The sequence below is a fragment of the Saccostrea cucullata genome, unplaced genomic scaffold, assembly GCF_032062105.1.
Source record: "Saccostrea cucullata isolate Sc308-1 unplaced genomic scaffold, CSIRO_AGI_Scuc_v1 ctg616, whole genome shotgun sequence".
In the NCBI taxonomy this organism is placed as follows: Eukaryota; Metazoa; Mollusca; class Bivalvia; order Ostreida; family Ostreidae; genus Saccostrea; species Saccostrea cuccullata.
Window position 1 is genome coordinate 319,430 of NW_026929709.1, and position 18,006 is coordinate 337,435.

The window sequence follows — 18,006 nt, forward strand, 5'->3', positions numbered from 1 at the left end:
ATGGAATCACGTGACCTAAGTCATCTCATCTGATCCCTCAGTACTATTTGATTTGATAGAATTACAATCAAACTTCATCTAACAAGTTATATTCGTTTAATTTAAGAATTTTAATACTTATTGCAATTGCCCTCGCACCAGGTGAACATTGATCGTAAACTAAATGTAATGATTGAGCTGTATTTTAAGCTTCAACTTCGATTCTCGCTAGAATGTGGAGTTTACAGTTACATGTATACATCGTATTAATCCTTCAGTTTTCTTGTGATTTTGTGATTACCGGGTATATATTCCTCTAAATATATATTTTCATTATACACTCTGTTATATTCTCAAAACAATTTTCATCAAATCATCTTGTAATGATCATTTTTTCATGAAAAACAACAAGAGAAAAAAAGTACATGTTGTACGTGATGAAAAAGAATACATTTCGAGAATTGAAGACCAACCACTTTTTTTTTTAGTATCAATATTCTTTAAACATTTAATAATATGTTGGAATGTATAGAGATAACGAAAAGTATTCAGGTTCAAAAATTCGTTAAACAATACTAATTTAGTGCAGGGCAAAAGAAGATTTTTAACTAAAACTATGATTTTTTTCTAACATTTGGTGAAAGTTTTCACATTTTTCCTCACATTTTGCTGCAATAATATGTTGTTTCTTTATCCAGAATAAAGACCTTGGCATTTATCCTTTTGGATGGGGTTGTATACATGTATAATAGGTTGTTTTAATAATTGAAATGTTGATGACATCGTAAAAAAAAAATAGAAATGCCACTCAATCCCTATTTGACATACATGTATAACTTTAAATTTACAGAGGGAAGACTTTACTGAAATGCAAAAAAGTGCAATTTTAGTCAATAATAATCATACTGACAAAAAAATTGGACATTTTTTTAAAGAAACAACATAAAATGATAAATGATAAATTACATGACCCAATCCTCCTTTGATATGAACTGATAGAGAGTGCGCGTGTTCCAGACATGATATGTTTGACATTAATAACACGGCTCTCCTTCATTCACCATTTCCTGTGTTCGTTCACTTTCACTCATGTGTTAATAAACATGTTTCTTCTTATATATCACAGGTCTAGACGAAAGAATAATGAGAGCGGAAAAGTAAAGTATATGGTGTTTGACGTTTATTCGGTCAATAGAACAGATGATAGCCAATTATATTATTCGACATCACTGTTAAGTAGAGTACAATTAGGTTGTAAATTTTGGCTGAATGTATCAGATCTATAAACTCGATCAAATTCCATCACAATCCGTGACATATATTACAGAAAACTCTACTAAGGGGTAGATCATACTAGTCGGATTACAATCTTTATGTAATTCATGACATTTTAATCAATGTAAGAATGCTTTGTGTAATCGCTTCACGTGTCCTTTGGATATTTATAGAAAATATCTTATTTTCTGCGCTCTAGTTATAGTCCCTTGTGCTTAATGAGCACATCAACTGTAGGCAAGGGAGTTTTGGTACCTAATAAAACAACCGATGTAGGTCAAAGTTATAGATTACAAGGAACTAGCTGGTTACAAAAATGTCAGCATTACCATTTTTTTTATACGTCAAAGATTTCTTCATCATTTGAGAAATTAATCCCCTGGTAATATTTTTCTTTTCCTTTCTTTTTTTTTTATTCTCCAGATCTAGAATTCTCGAGACATTGGTACGGAGATTTTAATTTCCTGCAAAACTTTGGAGGCCAAAAGCAAAAGTTTTTAACATTACTTAATTTCTAGAATCTCTTTCTTTCTTTTATATGGATGCTTTAAAATAGATATAGTAAATTTAGTAACAAACATAATATACGTATAGTTTACTAAATACAATTGCATTTAAGAAAATAAATTTTATGAGGTAATCCTTTCAGTTTGTCATTGCGAACACAATTTTTTGTGAAAAAACGGTGATAATATGTGGCATTTGAAACATTGCCAAAATGCATTCCAGAATGCGACATATATGCAACAGTGTTTAAAGTACAACTTGTCACTTAAAAATGGACCATTTCAGAAAACAGTTCACTATTGAAATAAATGTTACATGTAGCATCTAAGAGATGAGTATCAATTTATACCCAGAAATGCAGCTTGTATGCAACGCACTTGTCAAAAAACAACTTAAGTCAAAATTGCATTGAACTGTTACAAAAACATTTGATTGATTAAGTTATCCTGTATCTTATTATATGGTATAAAGTATATAAACTGAAAAGTGGTAAAGCTATAATAATATTAAGTAAGTCAATAAATCTTTTAAACTATGATTCTTCTTTAAAATTTATGATACGTTTAGCATTGTCCGTAACTTTTTTGCTCGCTTTAAGGCGTTTTCTGTCTAATTATCATTAGGCACTAGAAAGTATAATGACTATAGCATTGCATTTATATGAAAAAAAACACATTTACTCTTTTTTTTAAAGGAAAAAAATCAACTCTACTTAAAAGCGGTTTTTATCTGGAGACACAAGGTATTGTTGCCACTAGCGCAATAATGTCATGTACTTTAAGAACAAGAAGACCTAAATCAATGCAATCTGATACAAAGGATCAACATTTAATCAAAATAATTTTCTGAGAGTATTGGTGATGTGGTAAAAGTTCATATAATCCCACACACAAAACTGCTTATACTTTGATATGATCAAGTATTTTGACAAGAATTAGCCAAGGTCTTTTAAGTACTGATGTTTATCTTGGACACTTTAATCTTTTTGTCATTAAAGGGTATATATCAGTATTTTAGGCTAATTCAAGAATAAATTTCTTATTGATTTTGCTTTTCATAACACTCATAAAAAAGACGAGCGTACCGATAACAGTATTTTGATACCACTAATAGAGAGAATGTACAGTAAAGTTATTGAAACAAAGGTACATATTAAATAGTAAAAAATCAAAACCAGATTACAGATATTAATGCACAGTTTCATTTCTAAAGAATAGAATACCTTTCTACCTTTCAAATATAATTACATTTTACTTCCAAAAGAATAAGGGAGATACTAGTATATGTGGACTCATCATATCTGATGTACACACCAATTTAGAAATTTAAATCAATGATCACAAACTCATTTAGACAATCAAAGATAACCAACTCATTTATACAATTAATGACAATGTATTAATTTACACGTCAATCAATGATCACTAACTCCTGTGACTTAACCTTCAAGTGACCACCACTGTACACTGTTACCACGACCATTGTTCCTGGCGATTGTAGCGTAGAATGGTAGGTAGGAGCATCTATCTCTTTAACAAAAATAACGATATAAACATAGGTATCTGTTACTTTCCGGGTAAATCAGAAAGCCTGAGCACGATTTTTTTTTGCTTATGTGCAAGATATAAAGATGTAGAAGACTCTATCACCTCTCATAGAAAAACTTAGATAATCAAAAAAAAAACAAAAAAAAACCAAACAACAAGGGTAAGCCTCTGTAGAGGTACCACAGAAGTATGAAATTGGTACCCAGTGATCATCAAGCAATTTACAATAGTATCCCCCCAGATCAAAACTATGTTCAGAAAAGAAAATACCAGCAGTCAAATAATTCTAGACAAGCAGGGAACATGGCTCAAATAATATCCACCAAATCAGCACCAAAGTTGATGTTTCCAGATTTATATCCATCCAGCACCCATAGTGTCTGAAAAAACAAATATCTTTCGATCTATTAGTTTTTCGACATTTACCAAAAAGTCGTCCGCATTTTAACTTCATTAGACAATACTAAGTCGGAAAAACAAAAACAATCATACATGTAATATCAAAGGCAAAAGTGTAACCGGGTTACTGGAAAAGCCCAAGCACTGCATCCCTGTTAACGTGTGATCAATGCTCGTCGAGTAATAAATAGTGGATCCACGAATCAGCTTAAGAATCACATGACTGTATACTGATTCATTTAGAAATATTACACCCTTGTTCTCATACAACTTGAATCATTTTAGTTTTTAATGACCCTTTCTTTTTATACGCAACATTTTATATTCTTTTTAAAGGAATTTTGATTACTTTATCTTAACAGCTTGAACTTCGCTAAAAATTTTGCTTTTTCTCGGCTTGAAATTGTGCAAAGAATCAAAATGATTTGAGAAATATTTACTTTAAGTATTTTTAAATAGAAAACTTTGACATTTACTGCCTAAAAATGATCACGCTGTATAAAAACTTATATGTGCTTTTCAAAATCCGATTCATCAAAAAGCAATGATTTAGACAATTATTTTATGAGGCATTTTTAACATTCATGGGTGCATCATATCATTAACGTACTTGAGTATTATTAACATCATTGTTTGATAACAAAATGTACAAATGAGTCATTATACATATTCTACAAAATGTTTTATGCAACTGTATTATAAATGAACTTTTGGACATAAAAACAGGAAAATAAATTTACTCTTAATTTTGTTTAAATCAAATTGATTACCGAGAGGTCATCAAAAAGTTCGCGAACTATCTCTATGTTTACAAAACCACAATTCAGATTAGGATAAAATTTGGCACCCATGTAGTCAAACATATGTTCTTTACAAAGCATATGTAATGAAATGTTTTGTTTCATGATTGTAACGTTACAATGTGAAAATGGAATCAGTATGTAGGTGACTTGTGCAAAAAATTGGTTGACACAGTATTGAAGGGGCAACGATCGGCTGAACAATTTAAAGATTAACTTGGAAATTTCTTTGCATTAACTTATAATACTAGTAATATGTTCAAGGTTTATGAAGACAAAAGACTTTCCAGAAGTTAATCATTCAGTGAAGGAAGAGGGATTGTTAAAAATGACACTTACTCTGTTACACAGTGAAAGCAAGCTGGAGAAGAGATGTGTCCTTAGTTTATCAATTTGTTATGAATGATCGCCAAGTTAGAGCTAGAAAAAAAGTTTAATTTCTTAATAATAATAATATAATGATTAAATCCCTCAACTATCGATTAATTAAACTTTTAAACATATCAGATATGATTAAAAGAAGGCATCCATTCATTATCCACATTGAATAAATGACGTTTCTGAAACAGGGGAGTCGGTTTGTTGTGGTCATCATGCTCTTTCTGGGAGAGAGTATCCTTATCCACCCAAACTGCTTTCAGGATTAGGAATAGACTGCTCATGTTATTAAAAAAATAATTTGCATGGTCAGAAACATAAGACTTGGAAATTTTTACCCTCTGCAAAAAGAATGCTACGGAGCATGTCACGAGACTGTATGGACCAGATGGGTAGAACGGTAGCGGATGCACATTAAATTTGGAGAGGGCTACATGTACTTTAAAAAGTAATGGACACTAAGACTGAATTTGAATTGTATTATGGAATGTATTAAATTAGTTCGCATTTTTTAAAATATTCCCTCTATTGTTCGATTGTGGAGAATATAAGCATTAATATAAAATAATAAACTAATAATTGAAATTGAAGCATCGATTTGAATGTCAATGTCACTGACACGTTTTTAAAAAAGAGTAATTAATTTCAGAATGAAAAAAAGTTATAAATTATTCATTAACGGACTACTTTGTCAGCATACTTTTATTTTTGTCTTTCTATGTGCTTTAAAGTTTCATTGTATTTATATCCCTGTGCTTTGCTACCTTATGTCTAATGATTTTAAATGAGAGACATGCATCAATAAAAATGGAATAATAAGAAATTTGAAAGAAGATTTTTAATTTTGACATTTTTAGCAATGGTGTTAAGATCGCTAGAATCATATATCCGCTAGAATTAAATATTGCTAACGATTCATTCCTACATTTAAGATCATTGGAACTTTCTATTGAGGCATGGCAAATATCGCTTTAATTATTTCTCGCTAAATTAAATGCCGATTCAAATGAGGAATCGCTAAGTCTGTGTCTTGCAATATATTTTACAGGTACGGTAACTCGCATTTCTTTTCTTAAGAAGAGCCTGCAAATAATTAATTTTATTATATATGTTCCTTTACATCGTTATTATTTCAAGCAGACATGCATTACTTAAATTCTTTACAATTTTCATAAGCAGTTTTCAACATGGCGACTTATTATCGGAACATGACGCTAACAAACCTAAGCTTGCTTTGGAAAAACATTTGTTTCTAAACCCCGTGCATTTGTAATTTAGTTATTACCATAAAGATCTTTGGATTTGATTCTACAATTATGCAATATAAACCAGTGAATGAATTTAAAATAAAGACAACTGAGAAACTTTTGTGACAAAGGTTTTTTTTCAATAATAAAATATATTCTCTCTTTCAAAGTTTATACACATTATCAAGGTTTGGATTCATTTTTTTTTTCGTGTAGGCTGCTCAACTGGCTAATTTTTTAATTTCAAATGTCCAGTGCTGATCCTTGATTATATAGTGCCAACATTGCGAAAATCCAGGAAAATAGTCCTGATTTTTTCCTCAAAATCAGTAATATACTACATCATTATCCTCCGCTTGAAGTTTTCCTCTCTAATTATAAGATTACTGACGATGCATTTTGGTAAATTACTTAAAAGCTTGACTTGTAAAAAAAAAAATTATTGCCTGTGCAATGCCAGAAAAATAACATTTTATGAGTGCAGAGGGGTCAGATAATTTTTTTTTTTTTTTTTTTTTTTTTTGGCGATCTAATTTCAAATTTTACCACAATTTTTATTTATTCTTTGTAAATAAGGTTATATTTTTCTCATAATCTATTTGGATATTAAAAAATAAATGAGGAGGAAACTGAAAACATTCTTTTATTTATATGCAAGACGCTACTTACGTTACAAAAAAGCCCTATCAAATGCAAAATATATCGCCAAAAGTTTCGTTTTGACTACCAATGATAATCATTTAAAATTTCTTCAGATATTTTGATAGCAAAATCTAACATCTTGAATATCTTTGACTGTACAATCGATCGGTTTCATACTACGTCATTTCATCGGGTTTTTATTCAATTTAGTTATTAGCATTATAATTCACGTCCTTTGAATCTTTTAGATTTCTATTGAAAACAAGTCAATTCCAAGACTTGCCCCCTCCCACCGCTTTCGATGTTGAGTGATTGAGATCCAATGATTTATGGTATATTTTAAGTTGTCTGCCTATTCGCGTTTTGTCCATAAATATAAAAGATTTTGATGATTGAATTGGCTTTCTTTATTGTCACAAGGTTAAATATGTTACAGTCTGAAGGTTTCAAGCAATGCACATTCAAACAAAAACCAATGATAGTCTCCTCTGAAAAGTTATGACACAGGACATAATTGTACAAAAGAATTTATACGTACTCTTTCTTCCAGATATGACAACATTACTTAATCAAATTTACGTAAAGTTAAATCTAATTCTACAAGATTGTCTGACATTAATAATTTTTGCCGTCAACAACATGAAGACGTATAATTTCTGCACTCGTCAGACCTGCCAATAAATCAGGTTAACATGCTCATAAAACGTCAGGAATTATGTCTAATTTTTCTTTGAGAATTCCAGGAAATATTTTCTTTGAAAAACGTCGTTAGATCGAAAATATCAAAAAATATTTCATTTCCTACATGTGTAAATCTTGTTTTATAATACTTGCTACTATTGTTGGTACAAATATATTATTAAGTAACAGTGGTTTAAAGTTTCATAAAAATGCCAACATATATCCGATTTTTTTTACCTGAGACATATGTACATTTAAGAAAAATATCTAAGTGAATCTGTTAAATTATACATGTATCTGACTCTCAGTCTGGCAACAAATTTTTGTTTGTTTCATATGAATTGAAAATAGATAATATTTTTAAGAATATATTTAAAATAATTTTCAGAAAAATGAGTCAAACTTCGGTGCAATGAAGTGTTTGTTGCATTTGATAAAATATTGATCATGAAGTTTCCATCTTCTTCCTTTGAAATGCATTTGTTTGGACAATAAAAACAAATTGCAATAAGGATTGTAAGTTTCATTGAAACAGTATTCACCGCCTACAGAGTTTGATCACTGGAAACTTAACACTTCCGCTAATCACGACGAACCGTATATCTACATCGTAACTGGCAGAAAAAAAACGAGTCAAAGGTCGGACGGCGCGGGACAAGGGGGAGGGGGTTATATCGGAAATAATTATGAACTGGATATTTTTGTTATGTATCAGAATTTACTTTATAATCTGTATCTAATTGATTATCGGTATAAATAAGAAATTTGCCATATTCAAGCAATGTTTAGCTCTAGCAGCATAAACTGAAGTCTCCATTGTAATTCTAACCCTTTTTCTCTTTTTCCGCGGGATGTAAACATTGTCTATTGATAATTTTCTGAATGAGTCTACTCATCTGAAATGCTGAATCAATGTTCATTAGTTATTTTCTTACAATAGTTCAAAAGGGGAATGTACGAAAGTTTCTTCGTTTTATGTGCAAAATATCTTTGCATGCAACTAGGCTATAGATAAACATTTTTCAGATATAGTTTTTAACTTTTCTTTGTATAACTCAACCAAGATTCTGGTCACGACAGGGACTTGCAATGATTCTTTTGATTTTGAAAATCAAAAAGAAAAAGAAATAACCCCTCAACTCTGAAAACGTCATGTATATTTAACCAAATTGTCCGTAATATTATGGACATGTCCTGCATTAAAAAAATGCACATAATGCAAAAATCATTACAATTAATGAACGAATTGCTCTTAAAGAATGAGTGTTTTGGATGGAGAATATTATGACCAGTCGTTCTGTCACATTTACGAGGGTTGATCAAAAATTGATCGTTTTAGTGAGAGAAGGGAGATGGTTAAAGGTATATTTTGTTCTGTTGCCCAGTGAAAGCAAGCTGCAAAGAGATGTGTTTTAGGATAAGCAATTTGTTATGAAAGATATCCAATTTGCAGTTTGAAAAATAGTTGAATATTTTAACTATGATATAATTATAAGATATCTTACATATCGTTTACTTTAGATTTTAAACACAGTAGATTAGATAAAAAAAAAAAAAGAGGCGTCCATACTTGATCCACATTGAATAAATGACTTTCCCTAGACAGAGGGCTGTGATTTTGATGGTCACCATGCTCATTCTGAGAAATATAATTCTTCTCCACCCATTCTTTTGCTAATATTTGGCAATTTCTGACAAATAGACTGTTTTTGCTATAAAAGTTAATTGGAAAGAAATATAAGGATCAGAAATTTTTTTCAACTTTTTTGACAGAACGCTACGGAGCAGGTCACGTTACCGCCAAGATCACGTGATTCGCGCATGAGCAGAACAACTGCAGATATGCATTTAAACCGGAGAGGACTAATTAAAAATATAATGAACACTCTATGCAAATATTGTTTTTTTTATGAAAGTTATTCAATTAGTTCGCGAACTTTATTATCACCCTTCATATTTTGATTTTAACGTCTAATGTTTTGATATTTTTATACCCCAGCTTCAAAAATGGAAGGGTATATGGTGATCAGGATCTCTGTACATGCGACCATCTGTTACGCTTTTGGGTACCAAACAAACTCCGCAAAACTTCTTATACCACTGCGTGAAATTCAACTGAATGTTTGTTACATCGTGCCCTTGTGAACGTCCTATTTTACTTTTTGATCCGACACATATTTTGGTTTGCCATAGCAAAGCATGGACACTGCCATTCTTTTCATAATATTGCAGGGTACCCATCTCTTTCTCCGTTTCTCCTCCTATACCACTGAATAAAATTTAACGATACTTTCATAGATTATTTAATACATAATGCCATTATGCACCTCCTACCTTATTTTTGGTCTGACACTCATATTGGGTCACCTAGAGCTAAACTTGTATTTTGGCATTGATAAGATTATTTACCGAGTTCCCTTGCTATTAGTATTTTACTTAGGAAGAAATTTGCTCAGTAACGAAAAAGTAACATTCCTGTTACAATAATTTATCGATTGATATTCACCGTCATTGCCTGTATCATATAGAATTGTAAACCTTCATTCATGACTTCAATAACATAGAGGTAATGACTGAGACGGTGTTTGTTGATTTTTAGCTGATTATACCCTCCGTTTGAAAAGTGGGAGGATATATAGTGATCGAGGTGTAGGTCCGTCTGTCTGTACGTCTGTTACGCTTTGGGGTACCCATCTCTTATTCGTAACTTCACCTATACCATTAAATGAAATTTAATTTTGCATAATACAATTGTGACCTCCTATTTTACTTTTTGATTTGATTTTTATTTTGGGTCTCCAAGAGCAAAAGGTGGACTTTGTCATTTTAATAATATATAGGAGGCGCGAAGTATCAATTAGTGTGCATGTTCAGTGTTCACAGTACCCCTAGTTTTATGATGTTCAATGGATTGTATTATCGGTGTATTAATCAAATAAAAGTAAAACTACTTAATTGTTAATGTATTTACGAGGCATTTAGAGCATGATATATACTAGTATCAGTATTAAACTAGATACTAGAATTTTCAAAAAAGGTCAGAATTAAGTTGGCTGAAAATAGTTCCCCTGAATGCAAAAATGCCATTTTTCATATATTTTCACGTGAACTGAATAATTTTGTCTTATCTTTTTTTTACGATTCTAAATGCTTTGAACATTGAAAAATTATTTTTGAAAAATACCATTTTTTTACAATTTCAGAAGTATTTTTATAAGATGTTTGTTCATTGTTGACCTATCTTAGAAAAATCAAGTATTTATTTTAAAACTGATAATATAGGTTAAGTATAAGTGTCTACTTGTAGCACTACAAACCGCTGCCAATAAGTCAAACACTTTGCTAACAAACGGAATAGCTATTTCCTCAAAATGGGTTATTGGTCAATGATATCTTTATTTTTTCTTTGTCTAAATGTATTTGAAGTGTACGTGTTTTGGATAAATTCCTATTTGTCATCAATTTTCATCTCTTGATTAAAATAACTCTTATCTGAAAAAAAATGCATAAAATACCGTTTTGAGTAATAAACAAAAGAATTGGAAAGACAATTTAAATCTTCCCTCTTTGCCTTTAAAAGCTTGTCAGATGTTATTAGTTTTCATTAGGACTAATGTCGAACTTTTGTACTTTTTACGTGAAAGCGCGTCATATACTCTTATTTGAGACTATAATTATGAGACAGGGGCTTGTGAGATTTTGAAGTATAATACAAGTTAACACGCCATCTTGTAAATGAAGTGAAGAGACTCTATTAATTTCCATATATTATCACCTCCATCTTTTATATATCACTTTTCCGTTTTCAGTCCAATGAATAGAAGTTACAAGGCTATTTTACGGTTCTTTAATCCCCATGTGTTTTAAATTTATCTAAACCAAAGAGTTAAGTTCAACAATTTCGCATAGAGTACAAATTTGAATGTTATTGGTTTAATAAGCCATTCTTCTGCTATGCTATTTTAACCAGTTCTTTAGCTTGTCGACAAGTATATATATATATACCTACCACATGATCCAAAAGCGTGGGACGTTCTCGAAAATCATTTAATTTTATTGTTGTTATCGGATTTTCGATAATCCTGTAATTTTCTACTAGTGTCTCTGCTCACTCTTTTAGTTGACTAATGACCCGATTGAAAAAAAAATTCTGTAAACGTCACGAAATGTGACCAACACGGGCGCATGCCGTGCTGGCTTCAACAAACGCCTCACATCTTTTAATCGGTGAATCAATTTGTAGCTTCAATATACAGTCAAAATACAGCTGATGTGAATTTGGACTGCATCCTCTTTATTCTAACCATGACTTATCCAAACAGGTCTATACCTGTCCCATGGGACTACCTTACAACACATTACGAATCTCAAAACATTAGTTTCAATGAAAAGAAATTCAATGTGCATCGAAAGGAAAATGAAAGCAATTTAAGTGATTCCAATTTCATTTCTGAGGATTTTATAAAACTGTACCTTGGTGAACGACAAATTAATTATTTCACAGTCTGCATACTTACCTTTATTTACGTAACAATATTTTTGACCGGTTTAATAGGGAATATATTCACCGTGTTGGTGATCCTGAAGAATGTGTATATGCGGTCAGTGACAAATTACTACCTGCTGAGTTTAGCTTCTGCTGATCTACTCACTATAATCATAGGTAAGTTGGACGTTTATGCCGAGTAGTGGAGGAATATACAATTATTTACTTTAATTTTTATTTGCTTCAAGTCTTCGATGCCTCCTTCAACATCTTTATGCTAAAAAATGAAATTATTTGCCGGATTTGTTTAAATCTATACATAAGAATTCAAAGCAATATATTTCTGATTGATAACCCATTCATGTGAACCATTTTCGACCAATGAATGGATTGGTAGAATATTTCTTTGTGATATACATGTGCAGGTATAAGACATTTTTATGTAATTAAATTTTAATGTTTAAAAACTATTATGCATATATTGTTCTACAAGTAGACGCTTTTAGAAGAATTCAATAATTTTATCATGTAAATATTTTTGTTACATATTTGTAAAAATGCACATTCATTTTGGAACACATTATAGAAGAGGTTCGTAATGATTTTTTAAAGAAAATTTATATTGAAAACAAAACTTAAAAAGTATAATAAAAAGCCTTTTATGACTATGACTGAACATGAGGCCTCCATATTCTTCAAATCCTCACTGACAGGCCGAACATCTTTTTTGATGTTTGAAGTCGGTTTTTGCAGACAGTTGTGGCAAACCATTCATTCAGATAAAGGGAGTTTTTTTTCTGTCGTTTTTTTTTCGGTCGCGATATTTTTCAACCAGATTTACCACAAGGGAATAGAAAGTGACAACATGATCGAAGACAATTAATTCTTAAGGTAGCCAATTAAGGAACTAGATTCTCTTCAGTTATTTTGATATTGATCCAGTTTTCCCCCGCATATCATACTTTTACTAAATGAAAACAATTTTTAGTGGTTAGCCCATAACACTTGTGCATCCGGTCGAATTCATTGGCTGTGAGATATGATGTGTTTGTAGAAAATTCCAAACTGCTATCATCATTGACTTTTCGTTGTTGTTCAGATTTACGGTCGGTTGTGATGGTACATATAATACAATTCGGAAGTAATATTACGGACTTCTCCAACTATTCTACAGATTTTGAAGTTCAACGTCCTGACCAGGGGAGATACAATGACTCCTTCTTCAATGACAGTGTTTCTTTCGATCCTAATTTGTTCGTTATTGCTTATCTTGGGAAACAGAGGGGTGATATAAGCATGGTGTCCGTGTTAACATTTGTGTATATGATTGTTTATGTCAGTGGCGTACTGGGAAATTCCTTGACTTTTCTGGTCATTTACAAAAACGCTTACATGCGAACTGTAACAAACTATTATCTGATGAGTCTCGCCCTATCTGATTTAGTAACTATCTCCGTGGGTAAGTATTCCTTATGAGTTGATCGATAACAAATTGAAACAAGAAAACATATTTCTTTTAGGAAGGTCAAATTTCAATTAGGAAGCACATTATCGTTCAATTTTTACACATAATTCGCTTAATCATTAAACATTACTTGATTATTTGCATCGTTTTGATTGTCTTTTCCTAAATTATTTCATTTAAAAAAAAAAACTCGTTTACTAAAGAAACTATGAATTATGTTCTTTAATACCCCAAAATCATTTTATTGTTTCTTGGTCAAGTTGTGATTAAAGTCTGTAATCGCACCGATTTGTTATTTGTACCATTGATAACAGCGATTTATTAACTGGTATTTAATGCTATATGTACATACATGTATATATCTGGGAAAGCTTTAAAAGACCGTGTTTGTTATTCCTTTTGTAAGTTGCACTGTGTATCTCCTATAATGGCATTTTTAAGTGATAAACAGAAGCTGTTTCTTTTGTTGAACCGGTTAACACCCACGTGGCGCAGTGGTTTGAACGTTTGCTCTGGAGTCGCGGAGAAAAGAGTTGTCCCTAATGTCGGGAGTTCGAATCTCACTGTGGAATGTGAAATACGGTCCTTTGGATAAAACCATATGAACCGATGTTCCGTGTCGCAGTAGATGCCGACAAAAAAATATCTCTTATTGATCAAGTTTGCAGCCATTCACCGGCAAGTGTTTGGCGTCTCAAAATGCGAGAAAATAACTCGAAAGGTATGTTAAACAAACAAGCAAACAAGAACAACCAATGCTAAGATTAAAACCTTTTTAATACCGTCATATCTATATTTAAATATGGCAGGAAAGGATAGGAGGTTTCTATAAAAAGTAAATGATTATGTTGAAACACAATAAAGACTGCATTTTGGTAATTATGACAGCTTTTGCATAAAAAATTCTCAAGGCTTGGAGAAAAATGGAAAACAAATATAATCGATAAAAGCCATCTCTTCATTTTTAAATTAATCAGAAACGACTATGGCTATATTTTATTGTAAGAGTTGTTAAGCGAATGAAATACTCTCATTTGAGATATTTTTATAACAGCACATATCAATTTTAGTAAAAGTAAAGTAGTGTCCTTATTTAACAATTAAACATGTTGAACTGACATAATTAACTGGAAACAATTCTGGCGCCTTGTCCTTACATCACAGGAAAAGTTTCTTCTGTCAGAACACTTAAGTTGTACAGCCTTAATGGATGTTCTCATCGTTTTACATGTCTTTGTCGACTGTTGTCAGCTTGTGCATCCATCTATATTCACTGTAATATAAAACACGTGATATTAAATGGACAAATAACACTTATCATTCTCCGTTTAATTAACTGTTTGATGTCACAGAAGCTAGTGCAAAAAAGTTAACGTGATTGTGTCCTTCATATTCCGGTTTATCTTCTACATTTCAGCTATTCTTTTCTTTTCTCTTTGATATAATGAATCTGCATATCATTTGCAGCATGCATCATGCTTGCTTAATTTTAATATGAGCATAATGTGTTCAGAACACATAATTATCTGTAAAAAAACCTTGTAGGGGTGTTTGTTAATTGTTGACTGGACTTTAGGTGGACTGTGACATTCTAGTACATGTAGTGTCGTAACACCAAACAGTCAAACAGTAGCATAAACCGTATTGCACCAGACCGAATGTTAGCAAGGGGCGACCTGGTATTCAGTTGTCCAGTGTACTGCAAACAATGTGTCCTTATACTAAAAGGCTTTACTTACAGTACATCATCTCATTGTTTATCACCAATATCTTAAAATCCAAACTATCGTTAGAAATATTTGAAGGTCCATGTTTGCTCTGCTCCTATTTTGTATTGTTTTATGAACTTTTAATCTTGAATACTGTTCGTCATCTCCGTATGTTGCATTATTCTTTCAGACAATTCCATACTGTAGAATCTACCAATTAATTTTGACATGATGTCAATACCACGTCATGTCAACGTTTAAATATTCGGAAAATAAGACCGTAAAACTTGAAACAACAAAAAGACAAAAAGCAAAACTCTTGTCGATCTCAGGAACTGTTACATCAGTTGCCAGGATAAGAGGAATAAAAAGACAAAAATTTCATGTCCTTGACTGTAAAAAAAATTGAATCGGGTCATTTTAGTGTCGGAAGAGAGCAACCAAACAATTTTTAAAGATGGCCTGAAAAATATGTCTTGTAAGCCCCTCAAAATTATCTTTTTCCTGAGGCCGTAAGGCGTTAGCTGATCCGACGAAACCAATGGTGCCCTAAAATATCAATAAAATAAAGTATACTGCTGCTTTTGAACAAACTCAAAATGGAATCAACACTCTCGACTCTGGACAATATCACACAAATTGCTTAGTTGCCTTTGATGCATTTTTATATTAAAAAACCTTCGTGTTTTATTTCCAGTTGTGATGTTTATCACTAAAAATTAACAAATAGGGAAGTGGGGGTACAGACGAGGGGATGATGAAAGGTACACCTGGTGTTGTTTTAATCCTTGTATACAATCTTATAATTATCTCTGTGTATCATTAAACTCTGTTGTTTTCTTTTCCATGGATAACCATGAACTTTGTTTCTACCCTAGCAGTGGGAATACTGATCAAATATTTCACTCATCGATAGTGTTGTTTTTCTCATGCGAGTGTCGATAAACAAGTAATTCTTTCCCAGCAGGATAAAGCACATCACGAAACTAAAAAAAGCTCAAAGGAATTCATCAATAAAATCTAAATAACTATAAGAGGTTGAGATCTAGGGATGATCACCGATAATTAATGTAGTTGGGGAAAATGGTGTTGTGTGTTCAGATTTATTTTAGAGCTGTTTGTCTACGGCAGCAAATACATTGATTGTACTTACAGATATAAAAAGTCCCGTTTTCTTCTGTGATATTTGAGAATTTCATGAATTATATTTTTCAAAAACCTATTATCCAATATATTTAACCCGCACATGTACATGAATAACAACTGGTAATATTTATAGAGTAATATGAATTTAGTGTATGATAATTATTTTGGTGGGATAACTACATGCAACAAAAAAGGGGAAAATTTAATTAAAAAGGTTTTGTAGCTAAGACGATGAATCGAAAGCTTTCAACAAAAAAGATTTTAAAATTAAGCATAATGACCTTACTTTTTAATCATCCCTTTTTATCTAATTATTGTGAAATTTTTGAAAATGAAAGAATGGGTGCACTTAAGCTATGAGAGATCCTGATGTTTTACGCATTTTTTTCCCCAAAATTCATTAAATTGATGTTTTATATATGGAATTCGGGTAGGACCATGTAGTTCACTATCGCATCATCGCACCATCGAGGTTTGGGTTGATAATGCGATGACACGATAATGCGATGACGATGAAGCAATGGTGCGATAACGATGAAGTTTTGTTGCGATAGTGCGATAACGATGAAGCAATGGCGCGATAATACGATGGCGATGGTGCGATAGCACGGTGAAGCGATGGTGCGATAACACGATGGTGCGATAGTGATGGCAAGGTGGTGCAATGACGATGGCACGATGGTACGATGACGATGAAGCAATATTCACTTTTACTCTATCGTTCTATCGCACCATCGTTAATTGCATTATCGCGCCATCGCATGAAGATAATCGTTATCGCGCTATCGCTCCATAGCTCTATCGTCATCGCACCATAGCTTCATCGTTATCGCGCCATTGCATTATCGCGCCATCAACCTATAAGTCGATGCTCGATGGTGCGATAGTAAACTGCATGGCCCTATCCGGATTCCATATTTATAGGTATTAAACAATGTCTTAAACATGTTAAGAGCAGGTTTTGGTATACCGGTATTATATTACATGAAAGTATTAAATAATGTACAAAATGCTTTTTATACATTAATTATATGTGCGAGCGACACGACTTGGGATAAATATCATGTCTTTGTTACTTCTAGTTTTGTCACACTTCTATTATTATTCATATGCATATAGTTTTCGACGACATTGTTTACATTGAGCCGCAACTTGGCCATTGGTCTCATTTGCATAGAATGTGTATTTTAATTTAAACTTATACATATCCAAAGGACAATGTTGGCCAAGTTGCGGCTCATATCTAATTGTTAAAAAAAAATGTCCCCAAACTAGGGTCGAGTTAGCTATTTAAATTACCCGGTCACCGAGTATCAACGATTGATATTATAATCATCTTACTCACATGACATTCTACTGTTCGATACGCTAACGCTTTCATTGAACATTTCATTGTGTTAAGTTTTTTGTGACAGTATCTATCGTACTTCCAACTTCAAACTATTGAAGATAATATGTTTCTTAACTTTATATTTTTCGTGGTGTTTTGTGAGAATTCTGGTATATTATTGACAGTGTAATAAGTAAGTACATGTATAGGCTCATGTCGCCTCTGTATTATGGTTTGCAGGGCAAGACATCTACCCCATCCCTATAATCATTAGAATCATTTATTAATTTGCACCATAAAAACAACACAATCTCTCTCTTCACCATTTTAATTCGTAGTGCGAAAAAAAATCATATATGCTAATGTTTACATTCTACATATCCATGCGATTTAAATGTCTCCGCCTATTTTCAGA

At 32.0% G+C, this 18,006-nt stretch overlaps 1 protein-coding gene across 3 annotated transcripts in view; it reads left to right on the forward strand.

Annotated features, from left to right (window-relative positions):
- LOC134281928 (pyrokinin-1 receptor-like) overlaps nucleotides 1-18,006 on the forward strand; it is a 41,935-nt gene that overhangs the window by 14,288 nt on the left and 9,641 nt on the right. The window contains exon 1 of one of the 3 annotated variants that reach the window (XM_062764363.1): nucleotides 11,696-12,118. The exons of 1 other annotated variant lie outside the window; for it this stretch is intronic. In XM_062764363.1, coding sequence (XP_062620347.1) covers nucleotides 11,761-12,118 — 358 coding nt within the window. In that variant the 5' untranslated portion in view covers nucleotides 11,696-11,760. Of the gene's footprint in view, nucleotides 1-11,695; nucleotides 12,119-12,882; nucleotides 13,401-18,006 lie in introns of those variants that run through there. One more of the 3 variants, XM_062764364.1, reaches the window with a different exon arrangement.